The sequence below is a fragment of the Ictalurus punctatus genome, chromosome 18, assembly GCF_001660625.3.
Source record: "Ictalurus punctatus breed USDA103 chromosome 18, Coco_2.0, whole genome shotgun sequence".
Taxonomy (NCBI): Eukaryota; Metazoa; Chordata; class Actinopteri; order Siluriformes; family Ictaluridae; genus Ictalurus; species Ictalurus punctatus.
In genome coordinates this window covers 17,763,899-17,778,750 of record NC_030433.2, presented here as the reverse complement: position 1 = coordinate 17,778,750, position 14,852 = coordinate 17,763,899, and the positions used below count along the sequence as shown (strand labels likewise).

The 14,852-nt window shown below is 36.2% G+C and overlaps 2 protein-coding genes across 3 annotated transcripts in view; one reads left to right on the top strand and one right to left on the bottom strand.

Moving 5' to 3' along the window:
* Window positions 1-506: 506 nt before the first annotated feature.
* angptl5 (angiopoietin-like 5) lies at window positions 507-6,904 on the bottom strand. The gene is made up of 8 exons (XM_017493000.3): window positions 6,617-6,904; window positions 6,138-6,309; window positions 5,913-6,016; window positions 5,735-5,828; window positions 5,431-5,534; window positions 5,199-5,319; window positions 4,423-4,608; window positions 507-2,610 (listed from the first exon to the last, which is right to left on the bottom strand). The coding sequence occupies exons 1-8, from the start codon at window positions 6,683-6,685 to the stop codon at window positions 2,393-2,395; spliced, it is 1,068 nt and encodes a 355-aa protein (XP_017348489.1). The 5' UTR covers window positions 6,686-6,904; the 3' UTR covers window positions 507-2,392.
* Window positions 6,905-7,572: 668 nt separating this feature from the next.
* The window catches only part of cfap300 (cilia and flagella associated protein 300), an 8,058-nt gene continuing 778 nt past the window's right edge, over window positions 7,573-14,852 (top strand). Inside the window, exons 1-5 of one of the 2 annotated variants that reach the window (XM_053687618.1) lie at window positions 7,573-7,867; window positions 10,055-10,136; window positions 10,233-10,293; window positions 10,398-10,555; window positions 10,651-10,823. In XM_053687618.1, coding sequence (XP_053543593.1) covers window positions 7,710-7,867; window positions 10,055-10,136; window positions 10,233-10,293; window positions 10,398-10,555; window positions 10,651-10,823 — 632 coding nt within the window. In that variant the 5' untranslated portion in view covers window positions 7,573-7,709. 2 annotated transcript variants of the gene reach the window in all.

Sequence of the window (14,852 nt, the reverse complement as noted above, 5' to 3'; positions counted from 1 at the left end):
GAGGACTATTTTAAGCTCCTTTTCTGGGTACTGGGTTTCCCAGGCATGTTGAAGTTTATTAAGATAATATTTCATGCAAAATTATCCACTCCTGTGATATTTATAGAACAAAGTCTTGAAAAATGGCACAATGTTGACGTTTGTCAATATGGTGGAACTCACAGAAGTTGATGCTACATTTGTTACAGTGTAATTTTATGCATTTACCAAAACATCTTAGGTAAATGGTTATATTCCTGATGCTTTTGTTTTACTGTCACACTGATTTTTTGTGTCTGCAAAAAATATTTGCAAGTACAGTTTGTACTAGCTAGTTCAATGTTTTAGCCTCGTTTCTAGTAAATTAACAGCGACTTTTCATACATTGCAATTATTGTTCTCACAGCTTTTATCACTCAGTGATAGCATATCTTGCTTCAATTCACAAAGATCCATTTGTATAAGGTCCCCGGTAGATAAGAAGACTTCAGAAAGACATATTTGATGGGAGTTGCTGGGAGTATCGTCACACTTCAAACACTGGTAAGTGTTACATAGGGGTTTTAATGTACATTTTCAAATGAAGAAAGGCATTAAGAAAGAAAAATATTATTCTCAAAAGAAAACAACATATACATTAAATTCCATCATATAGCTTCAAATGAAAGAGCTTTTAAATGTTTTTCAGTGAAAGCATGATCATAAACTATTTGGCTGAAGGTTCGTGGAAACCTGACCATCATTTGCATATATATGCTTGTCGGATATCCCATTACAGATTTAGCAGTTTTCCTTTTGCTGTTGTTAACCTCCACTGTTCTAGGAAGTCCTTCCACGACATTTTGGAATTGGATTTGGATTTTGGATTTGCCCATTCAACAACAAGAGCATTAGTGAGGTCAGGCACTGATGTTGGGCAAGAAAGACATCCTAGACAATTGTGTGCTTCATACTTTCTGGCAAGATTTTGGGGTAGGCCCACATATGGGTGTGATGGGCAGGTGTCCACAATCTTTTGGCCATATAGCATATGTACTGCCAAAGGTAATACTGACAAAAAATTACATATAGAACAGGCCAAAATCAGACCAATGCCTAATCTAATTCATGTCAGGCCAGACTGGCCCTGTAATGGATGTCTCTGCATATTGGTCTTCACTGGGGTACAGGTGTCCTGCATGGTATTTGACATTTCTGGACTGTACATATGGTGTTTCCCTGAAGCTCTGGTGTTTTGTTTAGTCTCTGAAAGGACAAAATGATTTCAGTGCTCTGAATAGACACAGTACAGATGGTTTAATGTACACAGATAACTACTGATGTATTTACATTAGGACAGCGATGCCACTCGAGGGCCACACACTATGCAGCCACTTTCACTTGTCTGCCAGGTTAACAGATTAACAGAAATAACCGACCACCCACATTAACATGGTTTAAGTTATTTTAGGCCACATCACTGCTTAATTCTTGAATATGATTGGTCAGTAGGTATTGATTAATTTTCAATACAATTATTGGAAAGGGTCTCCAGTGTCAGCGTTTTCTAACATTCAGTAGGTTTTCTAACTTTCTAACTTACTTTTCTAACTTAAGTTTTATAATTTCCCTAGGATATTATTCAGAACAGACGACTTTGTGGGGTCTCACTGTCTTCAAGAGAGAACAAAGTAGGCTGGTGATAGAACAACTGTTTATAGCTGCTATAACATAAGTGATAACAAGAGCTAACTTGTTTTGCAATAAATGGGGGGGAAAAGTATAGTGTGCTTGGCAAATTGCTGTTGTAAAAGAGAAATATATCAATTCAGGGTGTGCATTAATATTAAAAGAATCACCTTCTATTAAGTTAGTTTGATTCATGTGTGAAACTGCTCAGAGGGATAATTCTTTTTTAATAATTTTTTAGCGCTCACCAAGAAGTTTCAGATCAGAATGATGTTCAAACAGCCACAGACTCTGCGAATTATGTACAACAATTCAAAATGACAAATGACGTGCAACAATTCAAAATGACAAAATGAAAAAGAATGTTTGCTAAACAATGTGCTCCATCATCCAGCACAAATCCATAGCACTACAAATAGAATTCTATAGCTTCTAGTTTCTTTAAACAGAATAGCCTTCCTGACTAATAGTTACATTTCAGTTCAGGAAGAGGAATATTGGATAAATATTTTTATGTTGTTTAAAGATATGCCTTTTACACATCAGTATTTTTGACTTTGGTATGTTTATTTAATTAAAGTGCATTCTGACAGATAATTAATGAACCGTTCCACAATCTTCCAACTTTACAGTCTTGAAAAACTTATTTCAGATTTGAGCCTTCAACTCTCCTGATCTTCATTGTTACTGACTTGATACTGACAGGTTCTCCGTTCTTAGTCCACGTGTCCCAGTGAAGGTGCGGCTAAGTAGAGCGATCTTGATCCAGCGGTGAGCCGTTGAGGTTCGCCTGGCCACACTGATTAAACCACCAGCCTGTGTTGTTGTGCTGCACACTGCAGCTCTCCACGGCTTTGCCATCAAAAGTGCAGAAAGGAATGCAGCCATCATTATCTACATCCGAGGTGCTGAAAGGTGCCGTGTCCTGATTCTGCTCTTGCTCATATCCTCTGAAAGCGTCACCTGCCAAGGAAGAAATCTGCTTTTAAAAAAAGCTTTGGTGAAATATATTAGGAGTGTGACGAAAGGCTACACACTGATAAGTCAGTTTGTTCCCATTAAGTGCTGACCATCACTTGAAACATGCTACAGGACTTCTAAAAACAGGATATAAAGATTTGAGAAAACAATCATTTCTACATCATTTTGATAAATGAATCCTGTCAAGTCCATTTAAAATAAGTTTTCAGTCTCTCTAACCAAATATTTGACGAATACTTTAAATATAGTATTTTACATCAACATGAAGTTGAACTAAAAACCATCCTATTTGAGGGTATGCTTAAATTATACACATTAGAGACGGAGACAGCTGAGAAAGCGATTCTATTATAGATGGGAATTTCAGCTGTTTCAGTGAACCCGCTCACAAATAAGAGCTGACTCTTTCAGCTCCCAGACAGCTCCATTTTTCTCTCTGAATTTTGTGATATTTTGACTGCCATTGGTTCTTATTTGCCTGGCTATGGCTGAGCCTCATAAAATTAATAAAATTTTACTCTAACTTCTAAATAACTAACATTATAACAACATGACAATGTATAACACTTTACAAAATCGATTTAAATAACTGTACAATCAGCCAGTCACTACAAATGTTTAAGAATCCCTGCATTAATGTTATCGTGCCTGCTGTCTGTGCTCCATGTCCATCCTGATAACTCATACAGGCAAACATGTCTCACTGCCATTACTGAAAAACAGCTCAGACTCAGGAAAGAGATTTCCATTGAAACATTTTGATTAAATTACACCATATGAAGATTGCTCACATCTATTAAAAGAAAACTCTTGGTTGCTTCTTTGACTAATCACATCCTTACCTGGTCACTCCCTGCTGAAAAAAACCGTAGGGACCATCACAGAAATTTGAATGGTTTCTACTACAAATACCATTACAAACCATTAGCTGTTTAGCCATTACCAAATGGTTTTCATTATATACTAGGGTGTATTAAGGATATAGGAACCTAATGGTATCCACTAGACATAACATTCCACTAATACAAGGCAACAAATTACCAGTAGAGACCGACAGGGACCATATCAGTTTCCATTAAAACCGATAAAAACAATTCTCATTATAAACAGTAACACCATTACAAATTCTAAGGGGTTTCTATTGGAGGGTTTTTTCAGCAGTGCTGACTTTTGTTATACAGATTTCTTCTCCTTGTGGCTGTGCCATATTCTTGTTTTAACAATGGATTTGACAGCGATCGAGAAATTTTTTCCTAACCAAATCCTCATTGTTACTTTTCCACAACTTTGTCCAGACCTGTTTTGATCGCACCTTTGTCTTAATGATGCTGTTTGTTTAGGTATGTTCTGTTTAGGTAACTCTGGAGCCTTCCGGGAACAGGAACAGTATTTATATTGAGACCACATGACACTTTAATTGCGTACAGGTCGACTCTATTCAACTAATTATGTCACTTCTGATGGCAAATAGTTACACCAGAAAGCGTTCGAAGCAATGGGAGTGGATACATAAGCAATGGCAATTTTTACACTTATTATATGTAAATCATTTTAAAAGGTATACTGAATACTTATGAAAGGTACTGTATGTATTGTCTAGCATTAAAAACATACTTATTTTCTTTTTTAAATGCAAAAGGGCTTTTTTTCTGGGAGACATTTATCCATGATTAACATGTTTCATACACCGCATATACCTTATAATTAATTAATAACGACAACCACATTTCCTGAATCATAGCCCATGTGCTTAATCCAGATATTCTACAGGTGTGACAAGGAGTAACATCTCACCTGCACTACCAGCATATCTGCCGAGATGAACTGCAAAGAATTTGCTCTCATCTTCAAGCCAGAAGTTGTCGTAAGAGGCATATGCAGTGGAGTCATCTTGAGAGACGAAGGATATGTGAAGCTTAAAGCGTGTGTTCTTCTGACCCACAATACTGTGCACTTTCCTCAAACCGAGCCAATGTTCTCCTTCAGTAAACACAGAAAGAAGACATGAATATGCTCTTAAAGACACTGTTTATATGCTTACACTCATCAACCACTTTAATAGGAACACCTGTAAACCTGCACGAGCATGTAATAATGGTTGTTGATGCCACATAGGTACTTCACAAACTGCTGATCTCCTGACATTTTCATGTGAAACAGTTTCTATATGATGGTGCGAAAAACAAAAAACCTCCCGTGAGCGACAGTTCTGTGGGCAGAAACACCTTGTAGGATGAGACATGGTAGAAGAGAATGGCCAGACTGGTTCAAGCTAACTCAAATAAACACGCTTTACAACCGCAGTGAACAGAAAAGCATCTCGGGACACATCAAATCTTGAGGCAGATAAGCTACAACAGCAGAAAACTACATCCGGTTACAGTCCTGGCAGACAAGAACAGGAGTCTGAGGCTACAGTGTTCCTGGAGTACACCCTGTCCTGCTAATCATCTAATTAACAGCTCTTCCTGGGTTAATGTGGGTGTGTTCGAGCAGGGAAAACACTAGAATGTTCCACAAGACCTGTGGTGTACAACAAGGCATAAAGGGATATTAATTAAGCCATTGACCTGGTAGGGGTCCAAATCCATCCAGGTAGCTTGACCATGCACGTTTAAAGTCAGTCAGGCCATCAGTCCGCCTCTGGATGACCGTCCAGCCTCCTTCCATGTAATCCATCTCACAGAATACCTGAATCAAGTGAAAAAATGAAGACTTTCTCAATGTTTATAACTCAAATGCAAGTCATGGTCTGGGGTTTGAACAAAAACAGAATTTCATGTAATTAAAGAAACATTTTACCTCAAACAAAAGCTCAGAGTTTTCAGGCTGAATAATATAAACTCCACTTGGAATTTTTGGTGTTACTGCCTCTAGTGATTCCATTATGTCACTGCAATCTCTACCTGTGAACAAGCTAGCATTTATTATATGAAAATATAATAATAATTATATAGAATTATTATTATTGAGTTACATTTTACATTTACATTTATTCATTTACCAGGTGCTTTTATCCAAAGCAACTTACAAATGAGGAAATGCAGGCAAATTAAATATATATATATATATATATATATATATATATATATGAAATATGATTTACCATGAGCATGCATGGGCTTCACAGAAAACATCTCGCTGTTGCTCCTCTGCACATCTAAACTGAGACTGTGGACTTTGGTTGTAAGTTCCATTACCTCAGAACAGGAGAAATGTTAAATGTCATGCAGTGGAACTTCACAGTCTTTGGAAATATTGGTCCAGTATGGAGAAACTAATACCTGGTTAGAGAGGAATTCCAGAGTCTTCTGCTGCTCATCAATTAAATCTCGGATCAGCTTTCTGGTGCTCCTGCTATATGTTGTCATGGCATGCTGGACATTGCCTAATTTACACAGAAACCTTTTTAAATGTAAAGTGACAAGTTTAATAATCTCCAAATTCAATCTGACTCAGTAAGAAACACACACACACAAAAAAAAACATTTATATGTTGGAATACTTACTGCACCAAGAATGCTTCTCATCCTGCATGAGTTTTGCGGTCATCTCACATGGCACTGTGCACTTTTCTCTATCGACATTTCTGACACTGTGTTCTTTCTGGCTCTGTAGAAACGCATCCTCAAAGTCCTCAGCTAACGTCACAGGTTCATCAAGTGTGGCACTCTTTATGTCCTATTTTAGAAGAATGTCATGTGATCTGTACATTACATTTCATGCAAACAGTAACTAAAAAGGAAAGCAATTCTTTTGAATTTCATTAACTGGTTAACTGGTCTGCTGAATGCAGATCTATTTTGTCGTTTGAAAAAAAATAGATACATTTTTCATGCTTAGTAGTGTATATCATACACTGAAATAGCAGTGAGTCTTAAAAGGAAACAAAAACAATCCAACAAAACAGAAATGTCACAAGCTGAAGATGAAATAAAGGAAGTAAAACACAAGACAAAAAGAGATCAGACAGAGTAAAATGACTTACCACAGTCATGTTGGGTAATGCAAAAAGATTTGAGAACATATAAAGCCAAAACAAGGTGATCCAAATCATGCTTGCTGAGTGACGAATTATGCTGAGCTCAGTGAATGCATGAAGCTGAACACCTCTCAGTGAGAGGTGAAGATACTGAGAAGCCGTATGGTCTGAGACTGCCTCTTTGGCCACAGTACAACAAAAGAAGGATTGCCTAGATCACCACAAATTTTCTCCTTTTCTGTCCACAATCTATACAATAGCAATTGTAAACCACTGTTGTTTTATTACACTTTGACAACATCCTGTATGAGCTATGAAAACCAGATGTTGGATGGAAATGTGACACTTCGGACTGCCATGTAAGCGGTGGAAAGCAGCAGGGCTCAAAGAGGAGCATATGTAAAACGCATTCCTTCCAGGAACACAGCAGGGTCCAGCCTGATTTTGTAAAGTTAACATTGTAAGCTGGAACGTCAGCAAAAACGGACGTTGCTTTCCTTAGCCCTCATTATTGCCCATTGAACTGCGTTTGCATTGTGTGGAAAATCTGATCAGATTCAGAGGTTCTCTGGGAACACATCTGTTGGACATTACATAGCTGTGCTGAGTAAGCACACTTTTACCAGGAACGGCCTGGTACAGCATCAACATAGGCAGAATTTTTAGGCCACTGTGATTTAATAGAGGCTTAAAATAATACACAAAACTGTTATATGCTGTAATGCACACTATTTGAGTTTTTCTCTTCATTAAAAAAATAAAATATTATAAAAATCTAATTTTTTTCAACAAAATAATTAATAATCAAAAATTTAACATTACTGAACAATTATGACATGGGCAACCGGCGTGTATTTAGTTGTATTTATTTATTTATACATTCTGTAGTACAGTGACGCAACAGGTAGTGTTGCTGCTTTACAGCACCAGGGTCCCTGGTTGGATCCTGAGCTCATGTTGTAGTCTTTGCTTCTGTGCATGTTCTCCCCTTGTGTGTGGGTTTCCTCTTGGTTCTCAGATTAACCGATTCAATTCAATTGTTTTTATACGAACTTTAGGCGCAAGGGCTCATGGGAAAAGCTTTTGTAGCGAACACAAAATGGCCTCGCTTCGGCGTTTCCATGGTAACTGTTTGGCAACCACCAACATGGCGAGTGAAACGCACGCGTTTGCTCAAACCTTCTCATTTAATCTGCTTCCCAACAGAAAGTTCACTATCCTGGAAGATACGCGGATATTGGAACTGTTGATGAAATGGTGAGGAAACAACATTACATGCTAAGTTTACAATATTCATCGTGTTTCCCAAAACACATTAGCTTGTTAGCTAGGTCAGTTTCTCATAGCACAGACAGCGGTCGCTAGGCAACTAGCCAAATTAACTAGCTACCTACACATGCTAACATAACTTTATCTAATCTAGAGATTTGATTGTTTTCAAATTATTTTTTAACATTTTGATTACACTTCAAGCTGTATGGATTACAGGAACACTTGATGAGAGGTGGAAATACAGCCTGAATGTTTGTTTGTTTGTTTACTTGTTACTGCATCATTTTTGTTAATTCTATGGGAATTCTCTAAGGCTTTTTATATTTCTACAATTTTATAATTCGACTAGCCTATTTTTGAATTAAATTATTTTTTAAACAATACCTAGGTATTACTGTAAATTCTCTAAAATTAGAAAATATAGTCTACACAGTAGATCTAAGTGAATTAATAATTGATTATTGAATTGGAAATAATCCTGATATAATTGGATATTTTGAATTGAATGGGTTTCATTGAAACAATAACTACAGACAAAAGAAGTCAGTTTATATATAACTTGTACCTAATATATTGTCAGTGGAAGTTTCAGAAATTATAAAGCTGTGTGGCTCTAATAAATAGACACAGTATTATTATACACATTTAAATAATGTTCATGGAATAAATCTGTATTCGGGGTGTCTGTGCAATTTATTTTACGGTTAAATGAGTCTCTGGCTGCAAAAGGTTTGAGAACCCCTACAGCATGCTGTTATATATATATTATTATTATTATATATTATTAAGTGTAACTTCTTAATAATACCTTAAATACCAGGACTTTGGTATTTGGTTTAATATTTTTATTTATGCATCTAATACTTTGTAACGTTTAATTTTTTTGTGACATTAATTGTGTTTAAACAAATATAAAATTTAATTGCTGTGTTTAAACCCTTTTACAGGAAGTGTATATCGTTTGTGTAACATTTATAGAAAGTAGAGATGCACCGATACTAAATGTCTCAGCCAATACCGATAACTGATTATTCAGAGTGATATCGGCCGATACCGATAACCGATAGTTCTGCCTTTTATGCCTTCTTTTAAATTACTAATAATTAATTCCACAATTCTGAAGGAAATGCAAATAAAAACTATTCTCTCCATTTCATCAAGTTGTTTCACAGTAACTGGTCTCATAAACACCTTACTCTAATTAACATGAACACATTAACTAAATTCTGAAGATTAAAGTAAGATTTCTTAACTTATTGAATGTTATTAATTGATATTAACAATGACTGAATTCTAAAAAAAACTCTTGTTAGTCTCACATTCACTCACCACAATCAAAAGCATTTCTACTTTTTCATTGAACATCAAACTGGTAATATATAATAATATAATATAAACTTTATATATATATATATATATATATATATATATATATATATATATATATATATATATATATATATATAACATTAACTGGATATGAAATACACTACTCTACAAATATATTTTTCTGTGCTATATATACTTTTTCTCAACTCATTTTCATTTAAATCTTTCAATGGTGTACTGGCCCTTTAATTCAGTGCGAGCAGCTCGGTAAAAATAAATAAATAAATTTGACTAGACCCTGAAACTCCCACTTCACTGCTGCTCACTTCCAGTGCAAAAATTTTAGCAGTGCAGAGATTACAAACTGCAGATTTGTCATCATTCCATACAAGAGACATCCAATCAGCATACCATGCATGTCTTTGGACTGGGAAAGGAAACCGGAGCACCCGGAGGAAACCCGCACAACACGGGGAGAACATGCAAACTCCGCACACACAGGGCCACGGAGGCAATTGAACCCCCGACCCTGGAAGTGTGAGGCAAACGTGCTAACCACTAAGCCACCGTGCGCACTTTCATGAATATTATTTAAATGTATGTAATAACATTAATAAAACCATATTCTTGAACTTTCCAAGGACACAAACATTAGGTTCAAGTTAACATTGTTTGTCTTGACATTTGGATTAAACCCATTTGTTTCAAGTGACCAGTCAAATTGTGGTTTAATAGTAGTAGGTTGTGATTTCAAGCGTTATCAGTCTGCTCATGTGACAAACTCTTGTCTTTACTATTTCTAATTCTGTTTGATTTTATAATTCCTCCTGTGTGTTACTTTAGGTCCATGTTGGGGAGAATTTCCATCCAGGCCTTTAACTTTGACCAGGTCTTTCAGTCTTACATGAAGAATGACTTTGTTCTGGTGAGTTCTGCAACAGTTCTTTGTTCACAGCATTATGATTTTTATGATTTGCACATGTGTAAAGGTGACCTGCAATTTGTTTAGAATTTCTTTCAGGACCCTTGTGTGAAAAACAACTTGCTTGTGTTGGACAGTTCGGGCGTATGGAAACCTCTGGGTATGCTGGTGTTGTCACAGCTACACAACATTTAGATTCAGTTTGTGTACAGTTTATAATTACACAGTACAGTATGATCTTGCTAAATGCCTTTATTTCAATAGGCAGAGATGTTACACATGTGGACGTGGAACTTGTTCCATGCACTAAAGTGTCTCTGAACATATTTGATCCAATCTTCTCCAGTGAAATTGTGCATCCTTCTGGTCACATTGCCAAATGTTTCCATGAAGTACATCTTGACTTCGATGAGTTGCGGATGGTAAGCATGCAGTGCTTGAATCATTTTAGATCTCATTACGATTGCTGACCTCCATGTAAAGCACAATATATTGTGTACTTATTGGTGTGTATTAGATGCTTCTTGAAGAGGAGTCTCATAACTATCACGTGGTCAGTCCATGTGACCGTCAGGAGTTCCTGTTTAGGCTGTTTAAGCACATCGTACTGGGTGGTGAAATCTGCCAGTATGAGGACTTCGTCAGTCCCTACATTGAAACTGCAAAAACAATGTATAAAGATTTGGTGAGGTAAGTCTGTAAGCAACTATTATACTCAAAATATCACACATCTTAAAAGTCACGTTAAAAATGAGGTTGCCTTTGTGGCAAAAGATCTTGATTTAAACAGTAGTTCAATTTCGATTATACACAGAGCTGTTGAATTCTCATTTGGTCAGAAGGTGTTGATTCATTTTCAATAACAGCAGCTCTGGCAGTAGTTCCATCTGTAATTCAAATCAAGTTCATATTAATGTACTCATTTCAATAGAATATAAGATATAGGTGTAACAATACATTGTGACGCAAAAATTTGACAATGTACATTGTGCAAATCAGCGTTCTATTATGCATCTTATACGATTGCACTACTTGACCACCAGAGGTCCTAATCTGCACATAAAGTCAAGATCACTCTTTTGTGGAGAGCCTGAGAGATCAGCACTTGTGAAGTTGCATAGAGATCAACCGACCAACATGCATTATACAATCACACGACCACGTTATAAAGGTTCAATAGAGCTCTTCAGTAGCATTCAAACAACACTAGAGGCTGTGGAAATCAATCATTTTGGCTCCCTTTGGAGCTCCATTTCTGCTATTGAGCTCATCATGTTTCAGTTGATCATTTTCAAAGTGCCCAGGTCAGACACTTTGTTTATTCAATCAATATATACACATATATAATACATATATAAAATGGGACAAACAGTTGTGTTAATGTAAAGTTTTAGTCTGATGTTTATATGTGTAACACTCAGTTAGTGGATTTTATTTGAAATAAATGAAAAAATGGTACTGAAAGTTTGCCCCCCCCCCCCCCCCCCCCCCCCATCCAATTGATCCGAAAATAATAATAATAATCGGCCGATTAATGGATTATGAAAATAATCGCTAATCTAATCTAAGCCTAATAAAATAAAAAGCCTAATAAAAATAATCTACGCCTAATAATAAACTGATAGGGATTAAAAAAAAGGGGGGGATGTTATTTAACATACACTTAAAGAGATGGGATTTTTTTTTTTATTGTTCCAAAGCACCACCTTCCACTGTCCTCGATCAAAGCCATCATAGTCATGTCATAGATCCCTAACTAGCAGAGTGATGTTGATTTCTGACCATACCCCCATACAGTCATGGGGTTTTTTTAGCTGAGATGATTAAAGCCATTTAAATGTGGAAGTGTGCTTTTAACAGCTGTGATGTACTGAAATAAATATGATTAAGGGATGCTGGTAAATCTTCAAATTAATACATACTTCTGTCATATGGGAAACCCCTGAGGAAATGGGAAGTTGATGTCACTTAAAAAAAATTGTCTTTGTCTGAATCACAACGAAACTGCTCTAATTTCCAGTCAATTAACTGAAGACAGTAAATGTCATAGTAAACAAGTAGTAAAGTACATTGAACTTACAGTGCTTGAAAGTTTGCGAATTTAGAATTTTTTGTATATATTTGCATAAATATGACCTAAAACATCATCAGATTTTCACACAAGTCATAAATATAGATAAAGCGAACCCAGTTAAACAAATGAGACAAAATATTTCTACTTGGTCATTTATTTATTGAGGAAAATGATCCAATATTACATATCTGTGAGTGGCAAAAGTATGTGAACTTTTGCTTTCAGTATCTAGTGTGACCCTCTTGTACAGCAATAACTGCAACTAAATGTTTCCGGTAACTGTTGATCAGTCCTGCACATCGGCTTGGAGGAATTTTTGTCCGTTCCTCAGTAGAGAACAGCTTCAACTCTGGGATTTTGGTGGGTTTCTTCACATGAACTGTTTGCTTCAGGTCTTTCCACAACATTTCTATTGGAGTAAGGTCAGGACATTGACTTGGCCATTCTAAAACATTAACTTTATTCATCTTGAACCATTCTTTGGTAGAATGACTTGTGTGCTTAGGGTCCTTGTCTTGCTGCATGATCCACTTTCTCTTGAGATTCAGTTCATGGACAGATATCCTGACATTTTCCTGTAGAACCTGCTGGTATAATTCAGAATTCATTGTTCTATCATTGATGGCAAGCTGTCCTGCCCAAGATACAGCTAAACAGGCCCAAACCATGATATTACCACCAGCATGTTTCACAGATGGGATAAAGTTCTTATGCTGGAATGGAGTGTTTTCCTTTCTCCAAACATAGCCCTTCTCATTGAATCCAAAAATTCTATTCTGGTCTTATCTGTCCACAAAATATTTTTTCAAAAGCCTTCTGGCTTCTCCATGCGATCTTTAGCAAACTTCGGACTGGCAGCAATGTTCTTTTTGGAGAGCAGTAGCTTTCTCCTTGCAACACTGCCATGCACACCATTGTTGTTCAGTGTTCTCCTGATGCTGGACTCATGAACATTAACATTAGCCAATGTGATAGAGGCCTTTAATTGCTTAGAAGTTACCCTGCGTTCCTTTGTGACCTCGTGGACTATTACACAACTGCTCTTGGAGTGATACTTGTTAGTCCGCCACTCCTGGGGAGAGTAAGAATGGTTTTAAATTTCCTCCATTTGTACACAATCTGTCTGAATGTGGATTGGTGGAGTCCAAACGCTATAGAGATGGTTTTGTAAACCTTTCCAGCCTGATGAACATCAACAACTCCTTTTCTGAGGTCTTCAGAAATCTCCTTTGCTCATGCCATGATACACTTCCATTAAAAATGTGTTGTGAAAATCAGACTTTGATAGATCATCCTGAAAACACCTGACTCTAATCTCAGCTTCAAATTAACTGCTAATCCTTGAGGTTCAAATACTTTTGCTACTCATAGATATGTAATATTGGATCATTTTCCTCAATAAATAAATGACCAAGTATAATATTTTTGTCTCATTTGTTTAATTGGGTTCTCTTTATCTACTTTTAGGACTTGTGTGAAAATCTAATGATGTTTGAGGTCAGAATTTTGCAGATGTATCGAAAATTCTACGTTCAATCTTTCAAGCACCACTGTACTTTCTGGATTGTTTAAGAGATTTCTTGCATTTGAGTACTGTATGTTTTGGACATTTTACATCATATATACAGTTGAAGTCATACGTTTGTACACACTTTGTAGAATCTGCTAAATGTTTTTTTTTTTTTAGTTAAATAAGACAGATCATAAAAATTAAATTGTTTTTTTATTTAGTACTGCTCTGAATAAGCTATTTCACATAACAGATGTTTACATGTAGTCCACTAGACACAATACTAACCGAATTTACACACATGAACCAGTTAAAAAATTTACAGTACCTTGATTCTTAATACTGTGTGTCGTTACCTGGATGATCAATGACTGTTTTTATGTTTTGTGATAGTTGTTCATGAGTCCATTGTTTGTCCTGAGCAGTTAAACTGCCCACTGTTCTTCAGAAAAATCCTCCAGGTCCTGCACATTATTTGCTTTTCCAGCATTTTCTGCATATTTAACACCTTTCCAACAGCGGTTATATGATGTTCAGATCCATTGTTTCACACCGAGGACAGTTGAAGTATTCATACACAACAAAAGGTGCAAACATTCACTGATGCTCAAGAAGGCAACATGATATATTAAGAGCCAGGGGGATATAAACTTTAAAACAGGATAATCTGTGTAAATTGTTATTATTTTGTCTTCTGGGAAACATGTAAATATCACGTAAAAGGATGTAAATATCTGTAACATGTAAAAATCTTATGTAGCTTCTGAAGGGCAGTACTAAATGGAAAAATAAGATCTTTTTTTTTTTAAAGTTAAAAAGTCAGTAAGTCAGGCAATGGGTCAGCTGGTCAGTCAGGCACTGATGGAGTTTATATAATCATCGTCCTTGCTTCATTGGTTTAAAAAAAAAAAAAAAAAAAGAGTCCTCTGAAGTGAAAAGTGCATGTTGATTTATATAACGTGGGCTTTCATTTTCTCATAAAAAGCTTAGAAAGAAGAAACAACAGTAAAAAAGGCAAGCAGACAACAGGGAGAACAAAACAACGACATGCACATCAGCAGCTGCTTTTTAAAATAAAATAAAAACTGACAATTGTTTAAAGCAGTCAACATAGTTTGGCACAGATGGAACCACG

Coding starts and splice junctions, on each gene's coding strand:
- angptl5 (XM_017493000.3), bottom strand. CDS start 6,685: ATGATTTGGATCACCTTGTTTTGGCTTTATATGTTCTCAAATCTTTTT. Junction 6,017..6,137: donor TGAGAAGCATTCTTGGTGCA/GTAAGTATTCCA, acceptor TGTGTAAATTAG/GCAATGTCCAGCATGCCATG. Junction 5,829..5,912: donor TGGAATTCCTCTCTAACCAG/GTATTAGTTTCT, acceptor TCCTGTTCTGAG/GTAATGGAACTTACAACCAA.